Raw genomic sequence first — 22,772 nt, 5'->3', positions numbered from 1 at the left:
AACGAAAGCTAGTTCCTCGTTCCTTTCGATTTTTTGGAACGTATTCCCGTTACAAGTTCCATTTGTGAGGAAGGAACTCGTTCCCGTTATTCATTCCCTTTCGAATATAAAAATGGAATTTATTGTTAAATTTGTATCAAACAAAGATTTTCTTTTTCTTTATATTCCATTAAATGGAAACATACGAATTTGAATGCCCTGATATGGAAGGACACCAGGAGAAGAAAACAAGTGGAAACAAGGCTTCATTTGTTGATTTATTCATGTTTAAAAATATCAGTGTTTAACCGTATTCATCTTTGTAGTGGGTGATTCAGATGAGCAATATGTATTGTTAACCGACATTGCACGAGCGTTTGTAACAACCTCACACGTTTCAATCTAACAAAGTCACTTGTTCGAACTTAGCAACAGTTGCTTCTCGATGTTGCTGTCCTCAAGACGAGCAAGTGGAGAAGAGGGTAGGGCTTTTGGAAGGTCAGTCTAGAAAACTACCAGTCCTTCTTCGTGCAGGTCGGATTCGTTGTCCAATTTGAAGGTCGAGGAGAAGGGGAGAGGAAATAAAGGTTAATTTTTGTGAACATTGGTCACAAAATGTTCGGGATATAAGGCTGCGTTCTATGTCTGATAACCTGTTCTTTTAATGTAACTGTAATTTTTTTTTTTTTTTTTTTGCCTTATATTTTTAGGTGTATAAGGATTCGTGGAAGAAAGAAAGTAGCCGAGTTTGAGACGTTCCTCTTTCTGTGTCTTTCCCTTCTACCAAAATTTTTGCTTTTCGTACAGCAGTCTCGGGCACTGAAAAAAAGTCAGTGTCCACTAGCTCTCTTGCAACCGACTGTTACCAAATGAGGCCCCCCCAAAATAAACCCTAAGTAACAAAAATTTAACAGGATCGTCCTCTTCGTAAAGATAGTGTTTTTATACTTTTTAGAATTTCCTTCTTAGAAATAAAATAAAAATTACCCCATTAAACGAAAAAAAGAAATGCCATTCCTTTTTCTGTTTCCGTAAAAGTGTAACGAATTCCCGCTCCAGATTCACCAATGCAAAATGGAACGGCGACGTTCCTTTGCTCCTCCTAAAAGGAATTCGTTCCAGGAACGACAGCCCTCGGAATGACGTTTCGTACAACACTGAATGAGTTTGTTTCATCAAAGGACTCCTACATTCATTTCATCGACACAGCCCAGACCGCACCCTTTACGGCATTTCGTCAAAAGCGTCTTTTCGTGCACATCACTTCGGTTATCAACTTGCCTAGTCAACACCAGATGACTCCAGTCAAGAGGTCCTGGTGGAACCCATAATTTTTAAATAAATGTTTTCTGATCTAATCGTACCAAAAAAAAAAAGAAAAATTGTAAAATTTTTGGTTGCCACTTTTGATAAGGCCTGGTGCAAGCTCAGCCGTTCGGGCACTCGATTATAATAAACTTTCCCCGAGCCACCTGGATGAGTTTGCTTGACTTCCTGCATGCTTCCAGCAAACGAAATGAAACAAATGATCCAATTCACTTAGTAAAAAAAAATATGTTGTCGACAATGCATCATGTGTCTACAAAACATGTGTCCATGGGAAGTTGACCACGAAACATATGTTTTGTAGACAACTTTTCATGGACAGTGATGCTGATGACTCAAAAACTTTTCATGGACAGTGATGCTGATGACTCAAACATCCCAGCAAGGTAGGGTAATGAAAGGAACTACAAGACCAGAAGTTTGCAACAATGTTTATGAAATATTTATTTGAGGAAATCTACAGCTCAGCTAGAGGATCTGTCCCACTGCCTTAGGGCACACTTTCTGACTTCACATCTATTTTATTCGCAATAGCCATAATGGTACCTCTCTCTATATGCCCTTTCCATGTCTAAAGAGTTCCTCCTCAGCCGTCTTCCAACGGGCTCCAAGTCATTGTAGCACTTGGCAAAGACCTTGTCGACTGCTGCTCTGGCTTCTTGCTCCGTGATGCCCCTCACTGCAATCACGGACTGCACAGCTTTTCTCTTGACACACTCCTGAAATTACAAGGCCAAGGAATGGACCAGTTAATTCTGCATGCATTCATAAGATGCATGTCACAGTGAATAGTTGAGATGTTTCCACTGCCAATGCAATTTGATGGCCACTGTCATCTGCGGTCATCAAAGGATGCATCTCCAGCTACACTAACAATATGAGAAGACAAATCATTGAGTACCACAATCCAGATAATAATGATTTTTGCTAAAGGACCATTCAAACTCAGTATGTAACACAAGATGAAATAAAAATTTCCTATCAAGTATGCCACAGAGAGATCCTAAAATCAAAATCATATGCCCCTCACGGGGTGACATCACGGCTCTGGCCTAGAGGATTTTACGGCAACAGTGCGAGTATGATACTATTTTATTAAATATTTTTCACAATTTACAGAAATATCTACATAAGCCAAGTGCATGGGACACAGCACTCGTGGTACAAAGGGGAAAAAAGGTAATCTAAAGGCCCACCCAAACAGGATACTTCAAAAATCGTGAGGCGACACGACTCCGACATAAGTAATGCAGCGGTCTGCTTTTGTTCGTTTTTTTTCGCCGGGGGAAAGTTCTTCTTGTAGTTGGGCATCGTTTAAGATTGATATACTTTCTCGCTCAAGAATTTATTTCTCCGATTCTGCCGTACCAAACTTTATTTTAAGTCGCTTATAATCCCTTCCTAAGCTTTTCGTGCCTTCCTCATCTATTTCCATGTGTCCTAATGTGTTATACAATTTGCTAGACATTAGACAGTAATCAAATGTTGAGTGCGAATTGTTTCTCTCACACATTATTTTTCCGTCGTATATTACTTGGGCATTTACAAGCACTAGATCAAGAGCATCGCAGAATTCTTGTAGCATCTTCCCCGTAGGATCTGTATATCCGTCGAAGTCTTCTAAGTGTGCATTCATGTCTCCTAAGATAACTATTTCCCGATTAGTGCCAATTTCTCTAACATCTTTGGAAAGACACGTCAAGTGCTGTGCATTGTCCTCTCTTGAATCAGTTCCTGTTTTCAGACATACGAACAAAATGCTATGAGCGGGTCTAAACCTCAGATGTTACCTGAACCACATATGTTCTCTGCAGCTTTCCCTCACCCTTTACCAACCCTGTCCTTTCATTAGCGGTCCCAGTCCGTCGTCTCTCCGTTCCCCTTCACATCAAGTAGATCCCACCCAAAAATAACCTGCCAAGTAGGTGGTTCCTCCATATCTCGAAGATGCATCTCTGTCAATCCATACACTACAAAATCTTCATCATTTAATTGTTCTGCAATCTCCTCCCACTTCATTTTATTTCTTCCGCTCCCGAATATTTATAAATCCTATATTGAGCTGCTCCTTTTTCCTTCTTCTGTGAGGCTTCCTCCAAAGCCAGGTACCGGAGGGCTCTGCGGGCTCCTAAAAAAGCCTTTGCTATACCGCCCATCCTTCGCCCCACTTGCATCCCCGTCAGTTCTCCACAGTGGATGCCGTCTCGGCTAAAAGGGGGGGGTCGAACTCTCCTGGTATACCTCCCTGTTCACATTCCTGACCTCATATCCGTTCTTAAAGCTCATTTCTTGATGGTCCTGTTAGCCTCCTGGACTGTCCTGTCTGTACCTACTCCTAGGCCCCTGGCCTCCAGGACAATGTACATTACAATGTGCACCATCCCGGAGGTTATGATTCCAACTGCTTCACACCCTCCTCGATGTGTGTGGCCAGGTCCCTTCCCTTTCTAACTAGGACATCATTCAATCGCACATGTACCAAAAAAGGTTTTCCTTCCCCTTGCTCAGTCAACATTTCTACTGCAGTGTCCATCACATCCTTCATCCCCCTACCTAAGAGGACTGCAACCTTTACTCTCATCTCCCCTGACTCTGCTGGTGATACCCGGTGTGTACCTAGACACATTAGAGCTCCCTACCACCAACACTCTCTGGGGCCTACAAGCTGATGGCGCACTTCGCTGGTGCAAGGAAAGTTGCTGTTGAAAGAGCATCACTGCGTTGGAGGTGACTGACGGCTCAATTGTCTCATGGCTTATGGTCCTTCAAGGATGAAAATGGCACGTCCTCAGTGAAGCAACCAAAACTGAATACAGTATAGACCATTTACAACGTAACCGCTTATAGTGCAGGACCGGGTATAATGCGGCTTTTTTAAACTACCGGTTCGCCTCCCATAGAACTCCATGTATTTACATACCACTTAAAATGCAGGTGCGCGAAGGGAAATACCGGTTATAGTGCGGTTTTTGGAACAGCGCGCCGACTGCCGGCGAAGCGAGCACGCTTCCCTGTGCGACACTAGATAACGGCGCGAGCCGCAAGCGGCACTCGCAGGGCAAGGAGGTTGCTCAAAGAAGCGGGGAGAAGTGAAGAGAGAGGCTTCAGTTGCCATAGCGACGGAGGGACGCACGCACGTGTCATTCCCGTGTGTGCGTCCCTCCGCTGCGTTGGAAACAAACAACCGTAACGACAGACCAATCGCAGGTCAAGGAGACGCAAATTGAGGAGAAGTGTTCGCGCACGTTGCATGCCGGTCGCGGGCAGGCTGCTTCTATCCGCGAACATGGCGTCGGTTGTGATCGTCGACGTAGACGGCATGGTGGAAGCTCATCGTTCCGCGTAAAAGCACTATCCTCGACTGTGAATTTTCGTTGCGTGTCGCTATGATAACCCAGCACGTACTAGAAGGGAAGATCCACCTACTCGTGCGGCGATGTTGTGGCGGCACTCTCAAGACGGCAGAAACGCCCGTGTCGTCGTGTTTGTTTACTTCAACTACAGTGGTGCTTTCTAAGCATTTGTGTTTTCGAACGTCGCCCGGATTTCTTATTTGGAGCATTTCATGCCTGTGCTCAAGTTGAAGGTACTACTGGCGCGTACCGTATAAAGGATGCGAATTTGCACGCATTTTCATCGCCGGAGAGAAGTGATTAGGGTTAGCAATCCTGAACGCTCGCAACGTCCGTCCGCAACCCGCAACGCCGTTAAAAGGCTGCGCCAGGCAAAAGTCACTCATTTCTTTCAAAATGTGTGACACACTTGAGAGAAAAGTGTACTAGTCTGGTGAAATAAAAACTTTCCTCAAACTAAGCTTTATTTTTCATCTACCATAAAATAAATTCTTTTACAAATGTATTTGGCCTGAAAAATTGATGTTTTGGTTATAGCGCGGTACCACTTGTAGTGCGGATTCCCGCGACATATGTTATATGCGGTCTACACTGTAGTTGTAGACGGACAAGATGTTGTTTCTGGTGCCACGAAATGCGACAAAGTGGCTGTTGTAATCATGCGCGATTAGCATGTAGCTTTTAACCAGGGTGTCAAACCGAACCCAAACTGCAAATTGGAGCAAAATCAATATTTTTAGCTAAACCGGAAGAAAAATGTAATCGAAATCAAACATTTTATATTGAACCCGAACCGGAAGGGAACCGTAATCTGATTTGGCGGTTACCGGTTCAGTGGAAACGGTTCGGCGCAATAAAATGCAAGTCAATTGAATATTCGCGACGGTGGTGTCGGCGGCTCAGTTTTAACTAAACAAACTGCGGCAAAGACATGGAAACAGCCCAACAACAATGATACAAATAAGCATATTTTATGTCGTGCAACAGAAATTGACCTCGGCGAGTCAGCGTGGAGGCACACACTTCTATACATAGTTTCACGTTACGATGGACTGCAGAGGACGTTACAAGTCACCGGATCCAATTCAGGGCTCGGAAGGTGTCACATGCTTTTCCGGTTGGGTGGAGTGACGCGGGAAGCGTGAAGTCACGTGACAAGCTACGAACTATGGATTGGCTCGTTGCGTCTAACGCGGTACATTGTAAGGGAAACCGGAGTATATCCGACTATGGCGAGCGGCCTAAGAGCTATTCTTTTTGTGTTATGTGTGTATTTTCTTTTCTTGCTTCTAAGCAATATTCGTTGAGGAAGGAGAATGCAAACAAAGACATCAAAATATAAGCAAAAAGTTGACGGCTGCCGGCGGGTTTGTTCCGCGGTGGCAAAATCTGGAGGCGCCAAGAGATGAAGCCACGACGAGCGGGACACCGCCACGCCAGTCACCAGGACGCCAGTCGCCCAGAGCCCTAAGCGCTGCTAGAAGAAAATTAATCTTTGTGTGTGTGCGCTTTCTAGAGATAGCAAGTCGCCCATTGTCTTTTTATGTCCTTTTTTTTATTATTTTAGTCGTCTTTCGACTGGCCTTCGCTGTCTTTCTTCTCTTCAACTCAGTAGCTTCAGCAAGTCAATCGGGCGTGCGGTGCGGGTAGTTTGACATTTCAATCTGGATGAGCATTGTACCGGCATGCAGTCATACCAGTACTGCATGATGCGCGTTAAAGACCCCGAGCTAGCAGTCATACTGCACTGGCTAAATTTCTCATCTACAGTGGGTAACAATGTTGCCATACCCTGGCAAACTAAACTTCCACTGCTAGACAACCAACGACTAGATTGTATTTTGTGGGTAGTTTGCGAGTATGGTGCGTGCTATCATCACAGTGTCACTGTGCGTGCCGGCTGATTGACCTCACATGTGAGTATTGTACTTAGGTACAATTTCCAAGCCCCTATAACCACAAAATTTTCATAGAATGGTGTTTGAGTTAAATACTGTAAACGACTTATTTTTCGCGGGCTCAATATTTCGCGATTTAGGTCAAAGTTGAAGTTATGGAATAATTTGCGGGTTCTAATTTTTGCGACGTGGTGGGATCTCAAGATAGATCTCAACGTGTTTACATTTTACCGGAATTGTTTGCGGGACTTATTTCTCGCAAATTGTAGGCGATTTGCGAAATTAGCGAAAATTAGGTCCTTGCAAAAATTAAGTCGTTTACAGTATTCAAGCTCACAAAACGAAATTATGTACATATTTGTTTTGCTCTCATTGTTTCCGCAGACCTAATATTTTTAATGCTGATGACGCCATGTTCAACTCGCCATTTCCTCTTAAAAGGGCTATGAAATTATTTTTTAACTTGTTTTTCCTTGGCTTTCCTCAACTCAAAATCGAAATCAGAAATCATGCGCTTGTCAGGTGCTTGGGCACCTGCACAATGATACCAAGCTTCCACTGTCCTTTCTAAGTACACCATAAAACTTGTCATTCGCAAGCAATGGTAAGTGCCGTCACGGCACTCATTGGCCACGAATGTGAATTCAAATATTTCATCGTTGGATTGATTGCTGACGAGAACATTATGTCCGAGTGACGCAGTGCTCGTGTCCAATGCATGAGCTAGGGTAGGCTGACGTCCTTTGGGTTCCGTGGATGTATCACAGTGAAAATTTGTAAAACTTTCGAAGGAAAGAAGGTACGAAATAGTCCGCTATATTCTCGAGCTTTCGTAGCAAAAAGCAGGCTTTTGACTTTCTACCCTCTTTCTTTTGGCCCACTATACTTCGTCTAAACTTAGCATAGATAAAGCCTTGGTGACTGCACGAGCGCTCGTGCTGAGAGCGCTTTAGTCAAGGCTGCCAAGGATACTTCGCTCGCGCTTGCACAGCCTTTGCAGCTAGTCCATGCTAAAGTGAAACAGAGTATAAACGATATAGCAATTAGTAAGAGTCCAATCTAAAATTATTTATCCCAGCCCCCAATTGATTTCATGACCCCCTTAAAGGGGAACTCTGGCGACTTTTTGAGCAACTCCAACTAACTATATTTTTGAAATCGCTGTCCTTTACTCTTTCTAAAATGTTATTTTGTATCGCGAAATTCAGAATAGTTATTGTGAAATCGGCAAATGAAAATGACGCCAAAACGAAGATTTGAATATAACCGCGCTTTTTATTGCCGTGACGTCACGAATGTGCCGGCTTGCGGTTCGAGCGGGCAGTCTAAAAATGAACTATGCCGAGCATTTGTATCGTGCTGCTGCGTGGGAGCTGGAGCGACTTTCCAAAGCATTCATTTGACACCATAAAACTGCTTGTAATCAGTTGAAAACAAAGTCTACAGCCCAAAGAGTGAACCCCTGCACACTCATGACATCACTTTTTCAATGTTGCCAGTAGAGCTTTTCACTTTGGAAAACACGATGAGGACCAAAATTGTAAATTCTGTAACTTCGCGAAAAAAAGTTATTTTGTCCAAATATTTGGGTTACTAGTTCAGCGATGTTTGTTGGTGTTTTTAGCAAGTTTTTAGGCAAATCGGGGACTATGAAGAAAACGGCGGAGTACCCTTTTAAAAAGGTCATGAAACAATATTGGGTTGGAATGTTCACGACTTTGCAGAGGCGTACTGGTCCTAGTCTGGCCCAAGTACAGTGCAATCCACTTATAACGATAACGAGAAAACCTGAAAATTCAATCGTTATATCCGATTATTGTTGTATCTGGACTAGAAACTGAGCATTTCTAGCCTAGAAACTGATCATTATAAGCAGTACATTGTTATACGTGGTATCATTACAAGTGGATTGCACTGTATACTCGCACAGACCGCCACTGATTCAGAGGCTTCTTTGTTGCGGCGAAATTGCAAGAATAAAAGGAGACTACAGTAAAACCTCGTTATAACAAAATGGGATATAACAAGCAATCATAATTCCCCTTGCTTGCTAATATTGGGAAGAAATGGACATTGGCTATAGCAAACTAATGGTTATAACGAAATAATTACGACCGCTCCTTCAACTTTGTTATAACGAGGTTTTACTGTACTTTTTTCAGTCTTGCATTCGCAAAGGTTGACGACGTAATTGTGGGATCAAAACCACCCGCCTGACGACAGTCGAGCGTGCCTCATGGATTGGACACGAGAATCGTGTAAGCACTCAACTTCGACTTGTAACAATCAATGACTCGGCGGACGCTCGGGTAGTGGCTCGTGTCCAACCACTGCAGTGATGAGAATAGCCGAAGTCTTGCAATGCCTGGTGCTCAGCGCGCGCTTTCTACTTTGCCAGCCCCAACGCGTGGCTATGATTAACGTTGGCAGCATAGGATAGACACCAGGCCAAGTGGCTGAACGATACTCATGTTTCTCTCATTTTTTTTGGCAACTGCCATTGACTAGAAAGAAAAACTAAGGCAAGTTCATTCAGTTGTTAACAGTAAGGAGTGATTCTAAGTAGTATTCAGCAAAAGTAGAAAAATAGTTTCATGGCCCCTTTAAGAATAGAAAGCTGGGGATTTTTTTTAGAACTGGTTTTAACTGGTTTGCACACGGTGGCACCGGTAACCAAACCTTTATTTCAAAAGCATCACTGAACCAGAACAAAATGCAAAGCTACTGAACCCAAACCCAAACCAAACTGGAACAATGACCGGTTTGAGTCCCTGCTTTTAACCCAGCCGATCTTCTAGTGTTTGTGTGGAACACAAGGAATTGAACTGAATAAAATAAGATATAGCAAGGAACGTATAAGGCCTTATCAAACAAACAACACGCTAACCATGTACCTGTGGAGGGTATACGGTTTGTTCGCAAAGAAAATGGGTGGTTTTAATTTTTGGCGTCTGTTGCGACTCGTAAGCCCTTTACACTTGATTGCGCAATCAATGTCTGAAGTGACACCAAGTGCCACGAAGCACTTTGTGCGACCACCCTTTGGCTTAGTAGAATGGGTGCTTTGAAGAGGTTTTTGCACACTTTTGCAGTCATCTCCACATTTGATGATGTCAGTAGCTTTATGTTTTTTGTTTTTTTGTTTTTCTTTAATAACACAGTGGCTGTCAATGGCCATTCTTTGCATGTGTAGGAACTAGAAGAGTGGAATGGTGGGGTTCAGCCATTCCAGGAGTGGGAATGGGCCCAGTGTCTACATTCCAAGGAGTTGAAAGGAATGGAATTGTAGGAAACTCTAATTCCCCGGAATGGAAATGAAATGGGGATGCCCATTCCAAACACTCCTATTTAGTAAAGTGTACGTGCACACGCATCAGAGACTTTGAGCACCTGGCATCTCGCCACACTACAAAGAACTTGAAACAAAATTATAATGAAATTAACCAATGATTAGAGTAAGGAAAGGGAAATGAAAAGAAGGGTCTTTTCGTAAGTCAGAAAGAAACCCTCTGGTGAGTCTAAGACTGGCAGCAAGCATATCGCGTAGCTTCTCAAGGGCCCGAAAGAACCAAATCTCGTAACGAAATGGTGACTGCTGGTCCGAAGCTTTCTGGGAGGCTTAGTGCACGACCGCGTGAAAGAATACATACCCCGTGAGTCTTTGCTATGTTGAAAGGCGAAGCAGATCCTTCCAGGAAGGCACTCATAAACGAACAGTGGAACAGGTTTGCCGCTCGTATCTGCAGTAAATATAAAATAGCACCGTCAGGAATCGAGCTTTGGAAAAAGTTGCAGGAAGAAAAGTCTTCCAAGAAACAAGTGTACAAGTCCGTTCGTACACTTGCGTTTGCTTAGGACCGAGTTTGTGCGGTCTCTCACAACGAGAGAGCACACTGGCCTGCTGGTGCCATCTATGAAGCAACCCTGGAACTGCATTTCATTGGAGCGAAGGATTTGCGGTATTTGTGAGATTGAATGTACATACCATCTGTAAGAAATGGTCGTTTAAAACTATGTCAAAAGTTTTCCGAGCAAAAAAAAAAAGAAAGGATGATGTGCGAAAAATAATGGGAGTGGAGTGGAAGGAACGTTTAGTGAACTTTGGTGGGGCCAGAAAATAGGAAATAGACGGAAGTGCAGTCCGCAGCTACTTGACAGATTGCACCAGCCTGTTCTCTCGCCGCAATCACAAGCAGTCACAAGTCTGTGAAGCAGCCTTGAGGAGGAAAAAATTACTACCTCCGTGCATGCCAGGTGGTCGATGTTCTTGAGGTCCATCTTTGCACGGCACTGATCAAACATGTGCAGCAGCTCGTGGGCCAAGATTCCTTGCACCATGCCTCTCCTCCTGGCGCTGTTCTGGCACACCACCACTTGGTTGAGCTCAGGGTCGTAGCCACCGGTCACGGCCTTGTCGCACGGTTCGCAGCAAACGTTGCGGCGAATGTTCACCTCGCTGTTGGCAAACCATAATGTCAGACATGAAAGCTCCAGCGTGCACTCTTTTGGAGTCTATTTAAGACGATGGGATCTTGACCAACGAAAAGGGCTCTGTCGTGTAACAAAACTTCTTTGTGCAACAAAAAAAAAATGTTACATTTTATTAGAACAGAATTTAAGAAGCTCGGTAAAGATTAAAGAAATGTTTTCTTCGAAGAGAAAAAACATATGATGTGCCCACTCATTTCTGAATTGCTACAAACTTACTAAACTTATTAATAGTAAACAATCTAGGCAGATTCAATTTAAAAAATAAAAAAAGGCTTGCGTCTGAGTTTAGAGTAACAAAATGAGAATATCAGACACTTGAGGTCAACCTCCACCTTCAGTGTGGCAGAAATTACAAGAGTCCTCTACGCTGCATCGTGAATTAGGCTTTTTGAGATTTTTTTTTCAACGTAGCATGGTCAAGCACAGATTGTGTGTCACTTAGTACTCGTCACAGTCGTCAAACTGAGCTTTTGGATATTTTAAATGTTTGGCACAACTATATCACTGTTCATCGAGATGACAAACCAAAACCTGCCAATGTTAGAGTGTATGGTTCAAGGAGAAAAAAACATCAAATTTTGGGGCTGCAGCTACTTCTTACTCCAATGTGTATGGCATCAGCATAATGTGTGTGGCTTTAGCGCACGAAACACAGTTAGTTCCAGGGGCCACATGACTGCCGCTGTAGTCGCACTCCCTTGTACGAAAGAGGCCTCCTTCAGACGGCGCAACTTTTCCAGCAATTTTGGTGTTGCTGGTGAGTTGTTCCCTAGCTTGCCCTAGCGCAACACGAATTGCTTGGATCGCGTCCAGCTCGAAAAGGGCGAGCAACTCGGACAATTCGGAGATGTTTGAAGCGGCAGCAGCCAATCAGGGACGCAATACTTCCACAGGACACCCTGTGCCGGTGATGATGACAACTAAAGACATGGTTCTGGATTGAAATTGATTGTTTTTTGGGAATAAACCATTTTAGTAAGATCAGTTAGGCCCGCTTCAGACGGGGCAACTTTTCCAGCAATTTCGGGGTTGCTGGCGGGTTGTTCCCTACCTTTCCCTAGATCGACACAAATTGCTAAGATCAGGTCCGGCTCGAACGAGCGAGCGACTCGGAGCAATTTCAAGACGTTTGAAACGGCTGCAACCAATCAAGGACGCAATATTTTCACGTGATACCCCTGTGGTGGTGATGATGACAGCTATAAACTTGGTCCTGGTTTGAAATTAATTGTTTTAGGAAATAAACCTTTTCAGAAAGATGAGTTAGTATTCTCAACACCATTCAAAGATATAAAAACACCTTTTTAGCGCGTAGCTGTGCGTCTAAATAGTGTAAGAAAAATAAAATTTCATGATGATGACAGCAAGTCGGAGCAATTCGGTTGCTGCGTGTGAACGCGGGCGGCCCGTGTTGCTGGAGTTGCTACGTCAAGTTGCTGGGCGAAATTGCCCGGTCTGAAGCGGGCCTTAGCATTCTCAATGCCATTTAAATGTATAAAACATGCTTATAGCACGTAACTGGGTGTATAAGTAGTGCAAAAAAAATTTTAAAAATTGAATGATGATGATGGCAGATTGCAGCAATTGGTTGCTTCAAGTGAATGCGGGCGGCCCGTGTTGCTACGTCAAGTTGCTGGGAGAAATTGCCCCGTCTGAAGCGGGCCTTAGCATTCTCAATGCCATTTAAAAGTATAAAACATGCTTATAGTGCGTAACTGGGTGTATAAGTAGTGCAAAAATTATTTAAAAAATTGAATGATGATGATGGCAGATTGCAGCAATTGGTTGCTTCAAGTGAATACGGGCGGCCCATGTTGCTACGTCAAGTTGCTGGGCGAAATTGCCCAGTCTGAAGCGGGCCTTAGCATTCTCAATGCCATTTAAACGTATAAAACATGCTCATAGCGCATAACTGGGTGTATAAGTAGTGCAAAAAAAATTTAAAAAATTGAATGATGATGATGGCAGATTGCAGCAATTGGTTGCTTCAAGTGAATGCGAGCGGCCCGTGTTGCTACGTCAAGTTGCTGGGAGAAATCGCCCTGTCTGAAGCGGGCCTTAGGCCCATATGAGACGGGGCAATTTTTCCAGCAATTTCGGTGTTGCTGGCAAATTGTTCCCTAACTTTCCCTAGATCCTCGCGCTGCAACACGAATTACAGGCATCGAGTTCGGCTCAAAATGGACGAGCAACTCGGACAACTAGGAGACATTTGAGGGACGCAATATTTTTATGTGACACCCCTGGGGTGGTGATGATGACAACTAAAGTTTTGGTTCTGGTTTGAAATGGATTGTTTTTGGGGATAAATCGTTTCAGAAAGATGAGTTAGTATTCTCAAAGCCATTTAAAGACAAAAATATGTTTATAGCACAAGACTAGATGTCTAAATAGGCAAGAAAATTACAATTTAATAATGATGACGGCAAATTGCAGCAATTCGGTTGCTGCGTGTGAATGCGGGCGGCTCGTTTTGCTGGTGTTGTGACGACGAGTTGCTGGGAGAAATTGCCCTGTCAGAAGCAGGCCTTACGTCCCGAGGTTCCAGCTCGGAGTAATCAAAAGAGGAATGGCCAAGTGAAAATAATGTGATAATAAATAGTTTACAGTGTCTTGGCATGTTCAACGCCGTGTTTCATGATTAATGATGCCATATGCATTATCGACAGTAAAAAAAAAATGCAACTTAACAATATGATGTCTCTTCTCTGATGGTTCAGATAAGGACGGACATGGGCAGAACCAAAGGTTATTCGGTTATTCGCAACTCCAGGCTCATGCATTTAATCGCCTTTCCTCCGATTAACAATTCGGTCAGAGAATTAAAAAGTGAAGAAAACATTTTCTGAACAAAAATATCATGTTTGAAGAAGAAAGCATGACCGAGCCTCGAGACGTTGAAATGCCTGGCACCTCTCCGAGGACTATTTTTAAGATTTCTCAAAATCTTTCTTACTGGACAACATGGAAATTCCAACACAACTGTAAAGAACTACACAGGTCAATCATACCCTCTAGCCTCGAAAACATTAAAAGAAAGCAATGTATGAGCGATGCTACTTTTAAAAACACAACAAATAGGTTGAAACAAAAACAGAATATGTACAGTCAGGAAAGAAGTTATTAACTCCATGAAAGTGATTGTTTTTTTTCCAAAGAGAACTTGACTCATGGCTTGCGCTCAAACTAGTGCCGACATCACGGGCACACCCATGTGAAGCAAGCGAGGGGAGGGGGAGCACATCAACGCAAACAAACTACTGTTATCATCTCTGTCTGAGTTGCAGGTGTCTGAGGGAAAGGAAAGAAGGATTCACAAAATCACAAACGAAAAGCCCTTAATAAAAAAAAAAAAAGTCAACAGTGGACAAATAAAAACCTAAAGTGGCAAAGCACTGTCCAAAAAACGAGGCCATTTTTTTCTTAGCTCATCCTCATACGAGTGATTGTCGCACTTGAAATCCTCTCCCTCTTTTATCTGCACAACGGTGACACAGACAGAAGTGGTAACAGCGGTTTGTCTACGTTGATGGGTTTCTCCCTAGCTGCTTCGCGTAGACAAGTCCATGACATCAGGCCTGGTTCGAGCGCAAGCCACCAGTCAAACACTTTTCAAAAAACAAAAAGCCCGCTCACGCGAAGTGATTAATTTCTTGCTCGATTGCACCTACACATGGAAAGGCCAAAACATTAAATTAATGCCCTTGGTCAAACACTGGTAAGGAGACTGAACCGTTTATCACCATAATGTGAAAGCACATGCACACACACATACATAATGATGATGTCAACAAGTTATTAGCACCACACAACATGGGTACGGGCCTGCAGCATCCTGTGGTGACCCGACTCTCCAGAGTTAAACAAAGAATACAGGAATGCTGCAAAAACAGAACCTTACCATCCTGCACTCTTCAATGCACTTAACATCAGCTTGACCAGGGGACCTGAAGGAAAAAGTCATGTGATATAACATTACTAGAAAAGAAACATTATTGCCATATGTAATCTATACTGCTCAGATTGAGCTGCGAAGTGTACTACTGCCACTAACCCCCACTCCCCTCTGTAATGCCAATGGCCTTGAGGGTATTTTAAATAAATAAATAAATAAATAAATATTGTTCATGAAACGGCAAGGTCAGTTCCGTTCATTGCGAGACACTGCAAGCCTTGCGTCATCACAAAGTCAAGTTTTATTTGGTGATCCAATACTATGGTATTCGAGCAGTCAGCAAAAATCTATTCTCTTCAGACAAAAACGAAAGAGTTTAAACAAACATCTTTCTTTTCTTTTTTTTTTTAATGTGCCATGTCTCATTTTTATTGCTAGAAACAATCAGTATGGCGTGGACGCTGGCCTGGGTAGGTCGTAACTCGATTAAACAAGTCGTTAGTTGTTTATACAGCAGGAGGTTAGTCTGTTAGAAACATGGTGACATTGTCACCCACTACGATGAGAAATGTAGCCAGTGCAGTGCAGCCGCTAGCCTGGGGTCTCTAACGTGCAACGCGCAGCGATACATGAGCGCAAGCCAGTACGATGCTCATCCAGATCGAAACAGGTAGGGGTAGGGTTTGAACCCAGGATTCCTGGGCACTGCAGGGGTTGGTGGCCGAGTAACTAGCACGCACCAGCTTGGAGCACGTAGAGCAAAAGCTCGTGACTCCGTACATATACTTATAAATCCCCGAGACAAAAGAACAAATCAAGAAAAAAAAAAAGAGGGAATACAACGACGTCTAAAAACTCAGCCAGTGTTGTCCCTTTTTCCTTCTCTTCGTTTGTGTCTTTGGCTCGGGGTTTATGAGCCTGATCAATCACCAGCTAGCCTGCGCCATTACCCTTCCTGGGATACTTAAAGGAGCTATGCAACAATTTTAATGTTGAAAGAATTGGGATCTTCTACTTTGGACATTGTTCATCTTGTCACAAAGGACAGAAAACACTTCCTTTGAGATGTTACGATTTCGTCGCGTAATTGTGAGGCACAAAATAGAATATTCCTCGACCTGCAGCCACGAGCGGCAGCCATGAGAAATACGGAACATGACGTCAATGGGGGTCTTGTAGAAAGATAGCAAGTTGTGCGAATACCTGCTCGATAAAAGGTAACTTCTCTATAAATCTTGTCCTTCCAACATAAATATAAACGAGTCAAAAACCTGGTGTCATCGAAAAAACTTTTATTATACGGAGTTTTAGTACCGCCATCTATCCTAGGTCCACAAAACCGTCAGCTCTAACTGCTACCGCGAACAGCCGCCGGAAGCCGGAGAGGAAGGGGGACAGAGCCGGATGGGTATGGCCGGACCCGGATGAGACTTTCCTCCTTTCACCACATTGTTCATGCCGTGCCCGCTAGCACGTGGTCACGCGGTCGCGAACGGATGAGTTCTTGCTGCTACCTGATGGCTCTAGAGAGAGAGCTTCACCGGAACCCCACATGAACCCCATTGACGTCACAGCGCACGTGACTCGGAAGATGGTGAAGGAGTTGAGAGGTGCCAAAAACCTCTATCTTTGTCCATTTTTAAAATAAAAACTAGAACATGCAGGCAAAAGCGGTTTTTTGTTCTTTAGTTCAGAAAGGTTGAGACACCAACTCCCAAATCATTTAAGCAAAGCACTGAAACTGTTGCACAACTCCTTTAAAAACAAGACAGAGAGAGAGAGAGAGCTATTCGAAGCATGGAATATAACACTGGCAGGAGAGGAAAGCTGAGTAAGTGCACCGTCGGTGCACATTACCGACAAGGAATTCGCCTTCTTATGCGGGGAGGGCGATTGTTTTTATAAAGAACTGTGTGTTTTCAATAAAATTTTCAGCTGTACACAGTGCTCTGTGCTGTCTTGTCTTCATTGTTCCCGTTTTTCTGATGCGCTTTCATCTGAATGAATATGATTCATGAACCAACTAGCCCTATTAGCCATTTTGCTGGTAACTCCGCCCGGTTCTCGTCCCGTGGAAGATTACCGTTGCGGGACACTGCAACCATGCCACGACGGCTACGACATATTGGAGAAACTAGGGGTACAAAAGTGTGAGCACGTCATTTCGACCGTTATGAATCATACTTACCGCGCAAAGTGGAACGGTATATTCCGTGATAAAGACGAAAAGCAAAGAATGAGCGATAAAAGGGACGACAATGTATGTCTCATCGCGGAAGATCATGTTACATTTAACACAAGATTCAAGGCAGTCTCAGGTTGGGGGATGTTCACGAACCACTAGCACGGCTCCGCAGAAGCATGGCATTTCTTCAGGTATGTACGTGCCACCTGCCATCGCGTCGTACGTAGCGAGCTGCGAGGCACAACTTGGCCACTCACTGTTTTCGAAGCATTTCTGGACGTTTCTTTCGCACCAGAAGTGATCCACGGAGTCTCTGCCTTCCCCGAGAACGGCTACTTTGAGCAAACTCTCTTGCATCTTGCCGCCCCGTCGCTCGGGGTAGTACTGAAAGCCCGAGTCAGTACGCGTTTCGGCTTTAGGTGCTCCGTTGTCGGAGTCCTTGGTTTTTTCTCCTGGAATAAACATGGCGTTCGCTCGATTACGTTGAAAGGCGTTAAATGTTAAACTGTTCCCGGCTCTTTGCCAGTGTCCGCGGCCATCACCACAAAATGGAAGTCGCCATTTTTTAGGTCGTAAAATTCCCTAACCAATGTGCCCCTACGGCAACTCGTTGCCCTACGGTTTAAAAAAAACCAGACATGCCCATAATACTGACGACATTATGTTTAAAGCTTAAAAATTTATTTACATATCATAATATAGAAACTTAGTGTCAATTATGTTTGTATTCAAGCTATGTAAATTTTATGCTTCGCGTTGGCGCCACGAAAAATTCCCTAAAGATTCCCTGCGGTTACGCTGGCGCTCCCTGGCGGTAATAGGTGTTTATGTAACAATACCAATTTTATCATCTGCTCGCAATACTCGGTTTAAATTTTATTTTAAATCATTCTTTTGATTATTCAGGTGCTCACAGTCTGGATATTTTACGCTTTCGGAACGAGGCATCGGCATCAGCTGCGTGCTGCGTGCGCCTCCGACGTTTCCGACTATCCGCTGGACTATCCGTCAGTCGACATGGCTGCGGTGATGGATACAAATTACCGCGACGTCAACTCTTCGTCTGATCTGGAAAACTGGATGGCCAACCTGCCCGAACAACTCCACAGCGTACCTCTAAACTACCTAACAATACCAGGTAAGACTCGTTACCTTGAAGAGTCGAATGGCACTGTTTGGGGCGAAGTTGATTTGCTATTCCCAGTCGGACGTAAAGAAACTGTCGAAATCTCATTACAGTTTCACATCTAATATCCAGTTTTTGTCAGTCTGATCAACTCCTACTAGTTTAACTACGTGTTAAAAATGTCGTCGATTATGCGGGTATTTCCGATTTCATTTTGTTGCTGTAGCTTCCTCGTAGGCCTCTAATGATCGAGCTTTGTGACAGCCCCTCCCATCTAGCGTTCCGAGCATGGGCGGTGTTGCTACAGCGTCGATTTATAACTCGCAGACAAGAAAAGCCTTTCCTCAATATTAAGAGCCTCTAGTGGAGAACCTAAAGCTGTTAAATACAGGAGCGCGCTTAAATGTCACTTCACCGGAAGGGTTATCTTATTCGCTAGTCAGCGTCGTGCTAAATAACTGGTACCGAATATCAGATACGTCGAGAATCGCCTGACTCCCTATTATATCTATGTCAATAATCACTTGTTTTTTTTACGCTTGTGCAACAGGGACCACTTGTCCTGCGAAGCACAGCTGTTGTGCTTCGCAGAACAGTTTTGTTTTGTTTCTTTCTGTGAAAAATATATTTCAAACTACCTCCCAAGTTTTGTTTTTTTTTTTTTTTTTTTATATAGCAGCTTTTAATGAAAAGTAGCAGGTTTGGTTATTATTCAAGTGTAAGAAATCGCAAGACTAGTTGTCTTTATTTTTTGTTCGGCCCTAATCGACACTTTCGCTGAAAACCATTTTAAATAGATAAGTGTGTGCGTTTTGTGCGTGCGCGTTGTGTGCAGGACACATCCTGCAGTTCTGAGGTGGCCTTCTCTGCGATACACAGGAGTTTTCCAGTGAAGTGTAATTGCGGGCTTCGTTGTTTTATCATTTTTTTTTTTTTTTTTTGTCGGGCACTTTTGGCGGTTTTTACCGCGCAATTGCTTTATGGTTGCGATTTTGTCCTCACTGCGGATGATCCATGAGAAATTTTTAACTCTGTGTAAAAAAAAAGTACCTTAAAAGACTTTTTTTTTTTTTTTTTTTATAATAATGATCGGATATGCAAAGTATCGTTTATTGTTTTTGGTTTCCTGCTTTCTATACTTTGTTTCACTTTAAGTGTGAGCGTAGCAAAGGCTACAAGAGCGAGCTCCGGGCTTTCAGCGTCCCTGCCAAGCACGCGCGCTCGTGCAGTGCCTGTTCAGGTTCAGGGTCATATGCTCGCGCTTGTAGCATCGGCTGTGTCTGGACTTGCGTTCGCAGCAAGCTCCTTGGTGCTCGAGTAATTTAGCAAAAAAGTCTATTTGGTAACTTTCTTCTGTTCATGGTATGAAAGTGAAATCGTCCCATCAGCATTTCTAAAATAGTTCATTATCAATTTTTTTTTTTTTTTTGACGCGAGGGCGTTTGTGAACACAGAGCTTTGGAAAGTGTTTTTGCTGCAGCAGGTATGCTCGCACAATGAGGCATCCCAAAACGAGCGAGACACGTTAGAGGCAGTGAGGAATTTTGCAAATGAGCGGTAGCTGACGCCGCCATTCGCTCCCCAAGGACTTTATTAATTATTTTTGCAATTCATTCGGTTAGGACGCGAGTACATGCTAGGCGAGCGTGTCGGGCAGTGCATATGTAAAGAAAGGTTCACACACTTGCGACTGCTTATGACCAAGTGCCTTAAAAGGTCTTAGGACGAGAGAGCATAGTGACACATCAGTGACACAATCTATTGGGTAGCTGTGGAACACGTCATTTCCGTATATTTCTTTTCTTACACATATCATTTTGTCTTTTTGTGATTGAAAAACTTTTCAAAATGTTTCAAAGGCTTATTTCTCATAGTACATGTACATTGTATCTCACAATACTGCAAAATCTTTGCTCTAGTGGAATGCAGTTCCAGGGTCCTCTCGTGAATGGTGCCGGTCACAAGAGTTTGGTCGTAAACAAACATGTGAACGGGCCTTAACAGCAGGTCTCCCCTTGCGCTTGCCCAGGTTCCCACAACAGCTGCAGCTACACCATCTCATCGCAGTCCGACATTGCGCCCGACAACCCGTACGGCAACAAGCTTCTCAAGCTGCTCGGCCCCATAGGGAAGCAGATCCTGTACAGCTGGTCCCTCACCCAGAACATCACCACGCGGGAACAACTACAGGTGGGCATACGCTACTTTGACCTCCGCATCGCCACCAAGAAGGACCCTGCGGACGAAAACCTGTACCTCATCCACGGCCTCTTTGGCGCCGTCGTGGACAACTTCTTCGTCGAGGTCAAGGAGTTCCTCGAGGGGCACCGCAAAGAGGTCATCCTGCTCCACTTCCAGCACTTCTACAACCTTACGGACGCCGACCACAACCGGCTGTTGAACAAGCTGACCAGCAACTTCGGGCCGCTGATGTGCCAGTTCACCAAGGACCTCAACAACCTGACCTTGGAGTCGCTGTGGAGGCGAGGCTACCAAATCATTGCCTTCTACAGGCACGACACGCTGGCAAAGTACCACCCGTACCTCTGGCCGACGGACTTCATCCCCAACCCGTGGCCGAACGAGGACGAGGTCAAGCAGCTCGTGGCGTTCTGGGACCACACCTACCAGCACGAGAGAGATCCGGAGAAGTTTCTGGTCCTTCAGGGCGTGGGCACGCCGCAACCCGCCACCGTGACTATGCACATCTGTAACAGCCTCAGGGTCTACCTCGTGCCGAAGGTGAACGGCGCTCTGGAGAGCTGGCTGTCCGGAAAGGAGGGCGGCTCTCACGGCTGCAACGTCGTCATGTCGGATTTCGTCGACATGGACAACTTTCGCATTCCCAAGATTGTCGTGGCGATGAACCAGAAGTTGCTCGAGAATTCCTCGAGCGTGGAAGGCAATGCAGCGTAAACCGACGAAGTAGGCATCCCTTCTTTTTTGCGCGTTGTCTCCCTTCTGTGGCTGCCGTCTCTGCTTGCAGCTGACCTGCCCCGTTCTGTAAAACGAAGCATTTAGACGTTTGTACTGGCGACAAAGGTACGAGGATTTTTGTCAAGGGCTGCTTAGTGGGACTCTCATGCATCTTCCACCTCTCTTAAGTGGATTTTGTGAAACGAGCTGAATACTCGGCGTGAGCCTTTCCCGACAAAGAAATTTAAGTCTTGGATCAGGTTTGGCCACTGATGGTGTGCATCATATAATGCAGCTTTTATAAGCAAACGTCATCACCAAACCTTGTGCGAGCTTTTGTAAGTCGACGTCACCCCTGCTCAGCGCATTATTCGACGTCTGGACCGTTGTTGTGATGGGGATTTTCGAGGGACTATTTCTTTATGCTTACGCAAGCTGTTGATGCATGCAGGTGCTACAGTGTTGCAATAAGCCTTTTCGAAGTCTTTGTTTTTGGCCGTCATATGCAAGTGGTGTAGGCAGGTGTCTAAGAAAAGGTGCAGTTTTCCCCCGAAGCTTTCTAAGTCGTTCAAGCGTTATGATGAATTTTCCTGTTGAAAATGTTGTCTCCCGGGCAGATTGATGTTATCCCAATAATGTTAACAGGTTCCTTACATTTACCCCTCTCGCGAATGGGCTCTACACCCAAGACTGTTGACCAACCTCGCAAAGTAACCTGCTATTGAAAGCACAACCTCGTGCACGAAGTAGGGACCTTGCTTTCTTTTTTTATCATTAATGTCTAGCTGCTGTGCTACTTATTCTAAGTGACTTCTTATACATTTTTTTGGATCTCTCAGCTCACATCAAAATGACTTGACTGCATCTTTTTGCACATTAATATGTCTGCACCTCTGATCGATATGTTCGTTGCTTAGTCCAGTGTAAACTTTTTGTTCTCGTAGTCAGCCCTCCGCTTGCCATGCTGAAAGTCAAGTCTGCGTAGACTTCTGTACGAAGGTTCAATCTATAGCAAAACCTGTGGTGAAATTATGCCACCATCTACCATGAAGAACTTTTCAAGACCATCCAGTCAAGGCTCAGACAGAACCCCCTCCCTCCTTCTCTCCCTCCCAATCCCTCTACTGCTGTTTTCTGAAACCATGAAGCAGTATTGCCCACTATAGTGCCCATGTAGTTTGCATAAGAAAGTATATTTTCCACAAAAACCACAAAAGCTGCAAAGCATTCAGAAGTAGGTCTAAATTTTCATCCAAAGGCAAAGGTCAAACATCTAAAAAGAAGCGAAGTTCCTCTTTAACCCTTCGCACAGCAAAAAAATTCACAGTTATGCTTTGAGGCACGGCATTCTACCAGAAAGGCACAAAAATCCACCACCACTGGCCTTTCCTCTCTGAAAAGGTGTGTGTGTGTGATCATACCGCCTTGGCCATCTGAAACATCAGCTTTCTTTCTGCTTTCAAAAACAAATATACAATTCAATATCAAATTTCGTCACCGCAGGAACGTGATGGTGCTAGCCAAAACCAGACAGCAAGCGTGCCGACCAGCAATTAATCCTGCGATATAAGAGGAGCACATTACTGTGCAACTAAGGCCTCCT

General features: G+C 44.2%; 2 protein-coding genes across 2 annotated transcripts; one reads left to right on the top strand and one right to left on the bottom strand.

The window, feature by feature from the left end:
- Positions 1-1,724: 1,724 nt before the first annotated feature.
- LOC8043765 (mitochondrial inner membrane protease ATP23 homolog) lies at positions 1,725-17,937 on the bottom strand. Its single transcript, XM_002400644.5, has 5 exons — positions 17,385-17,937; positions 14,949-14,994; positions 10,796-11,012; positions 10,207-10,296; positions 1,725-2,024 (listed from the first exon to the last, which is right to left on the bottom strand). The coding sequence occupies exons 1-5, from the start codon at positions 17,590-17,592 to the stop codon at positions 1,827-1,829; spliced, it is 759 nt and encodes a 252-aa protein (XP_002400688.4). The 5' UTR covers positions 17,593-17,937; the 3' UTR covers positions 1,725-1,826.
- Positions 17,923-21,185, top strand: LOC8043758 (PI-PLC X domain-containing protein 3). The gene is made up of 2 exons (XM_002400645.5): positions 17,923-18,265; positions 20,283-21,185. The coding sequence occupies exons 1-2, from the start codon at positions 18,145-18,147 to the stop codon at positions 21,167-21,169; spliced, it is 1,008 nt and encodes a 335-aa protein (XP_002400689.2). The 5' UTR covers positions 17,923-18,144; the 3' UTR covers positions 21,170-21,185.
- The last annotated feature ends 1,587 nt before the right edge of the window (positions 21,186-22,772 follow it).

Source organism: Ixodes scapularis, unplaced genomic scaffold (genome assembly GCF_016920785.2).
Source record: "Ixodes scapularis isolate PalLabHiFi unplaced genomic scaffold, ASM1692078v2 PGA_scaffold2__306_contigs__length_199485367, whole genome shotgun sequence".
NCBI lineage: Eukaryota > Metazoa > Arthropoda > Arachnida > Ixodida > Ixodidae > Ixodes > Ixodes scapularis.
This window is presented reverse-complemented; position numbering and strand designations above follow the sequence as displayed.

What these genes read in the sequence shown, in the direction of transcription:
- LOC8043758 (XM_002400645.5), top strand. Translation starts at nt 18,145, where the DNA reads ATGGCTGCGGTGATGGATACAAATTACCGCGACGTCAACTCTTCGTCT. An exon ending in AAACTACCTAACAATACCAG is followed by an intron (nt 18,266 to 20,282) that starts GTAAGACTCGTT and finishes GCGCTTGCCCAG; the next exon opens with GTTCCCACAACAGCTGCAGC.
- LOC8043765 (XM_002400644.5), bottom strand. Translation starts at nt 17,592, where the DNA reads ATGTTTATTCCAGGAGAAAAAACCAAGGACTCCGACAACGGAGCACCT. An exon ending in GCATTGAAGAGTGCAGGATG is followed by an intron (nt 11,013 to 14,948) that starts GTAAGGTTCTGT and finishes GTTTGCCAACAG; the next exon opens with CGAGGTGAACATTCGCCGCA. An exon ending in ACATAGCAAAGACTCACGGG is followed by an intron (nt 2,025 to 10,206) that starts GTATGTATTCTT and finishes TTGTAATTTCAG; the next exon opens with GAGTGTGTCAAGAGAAAAGC.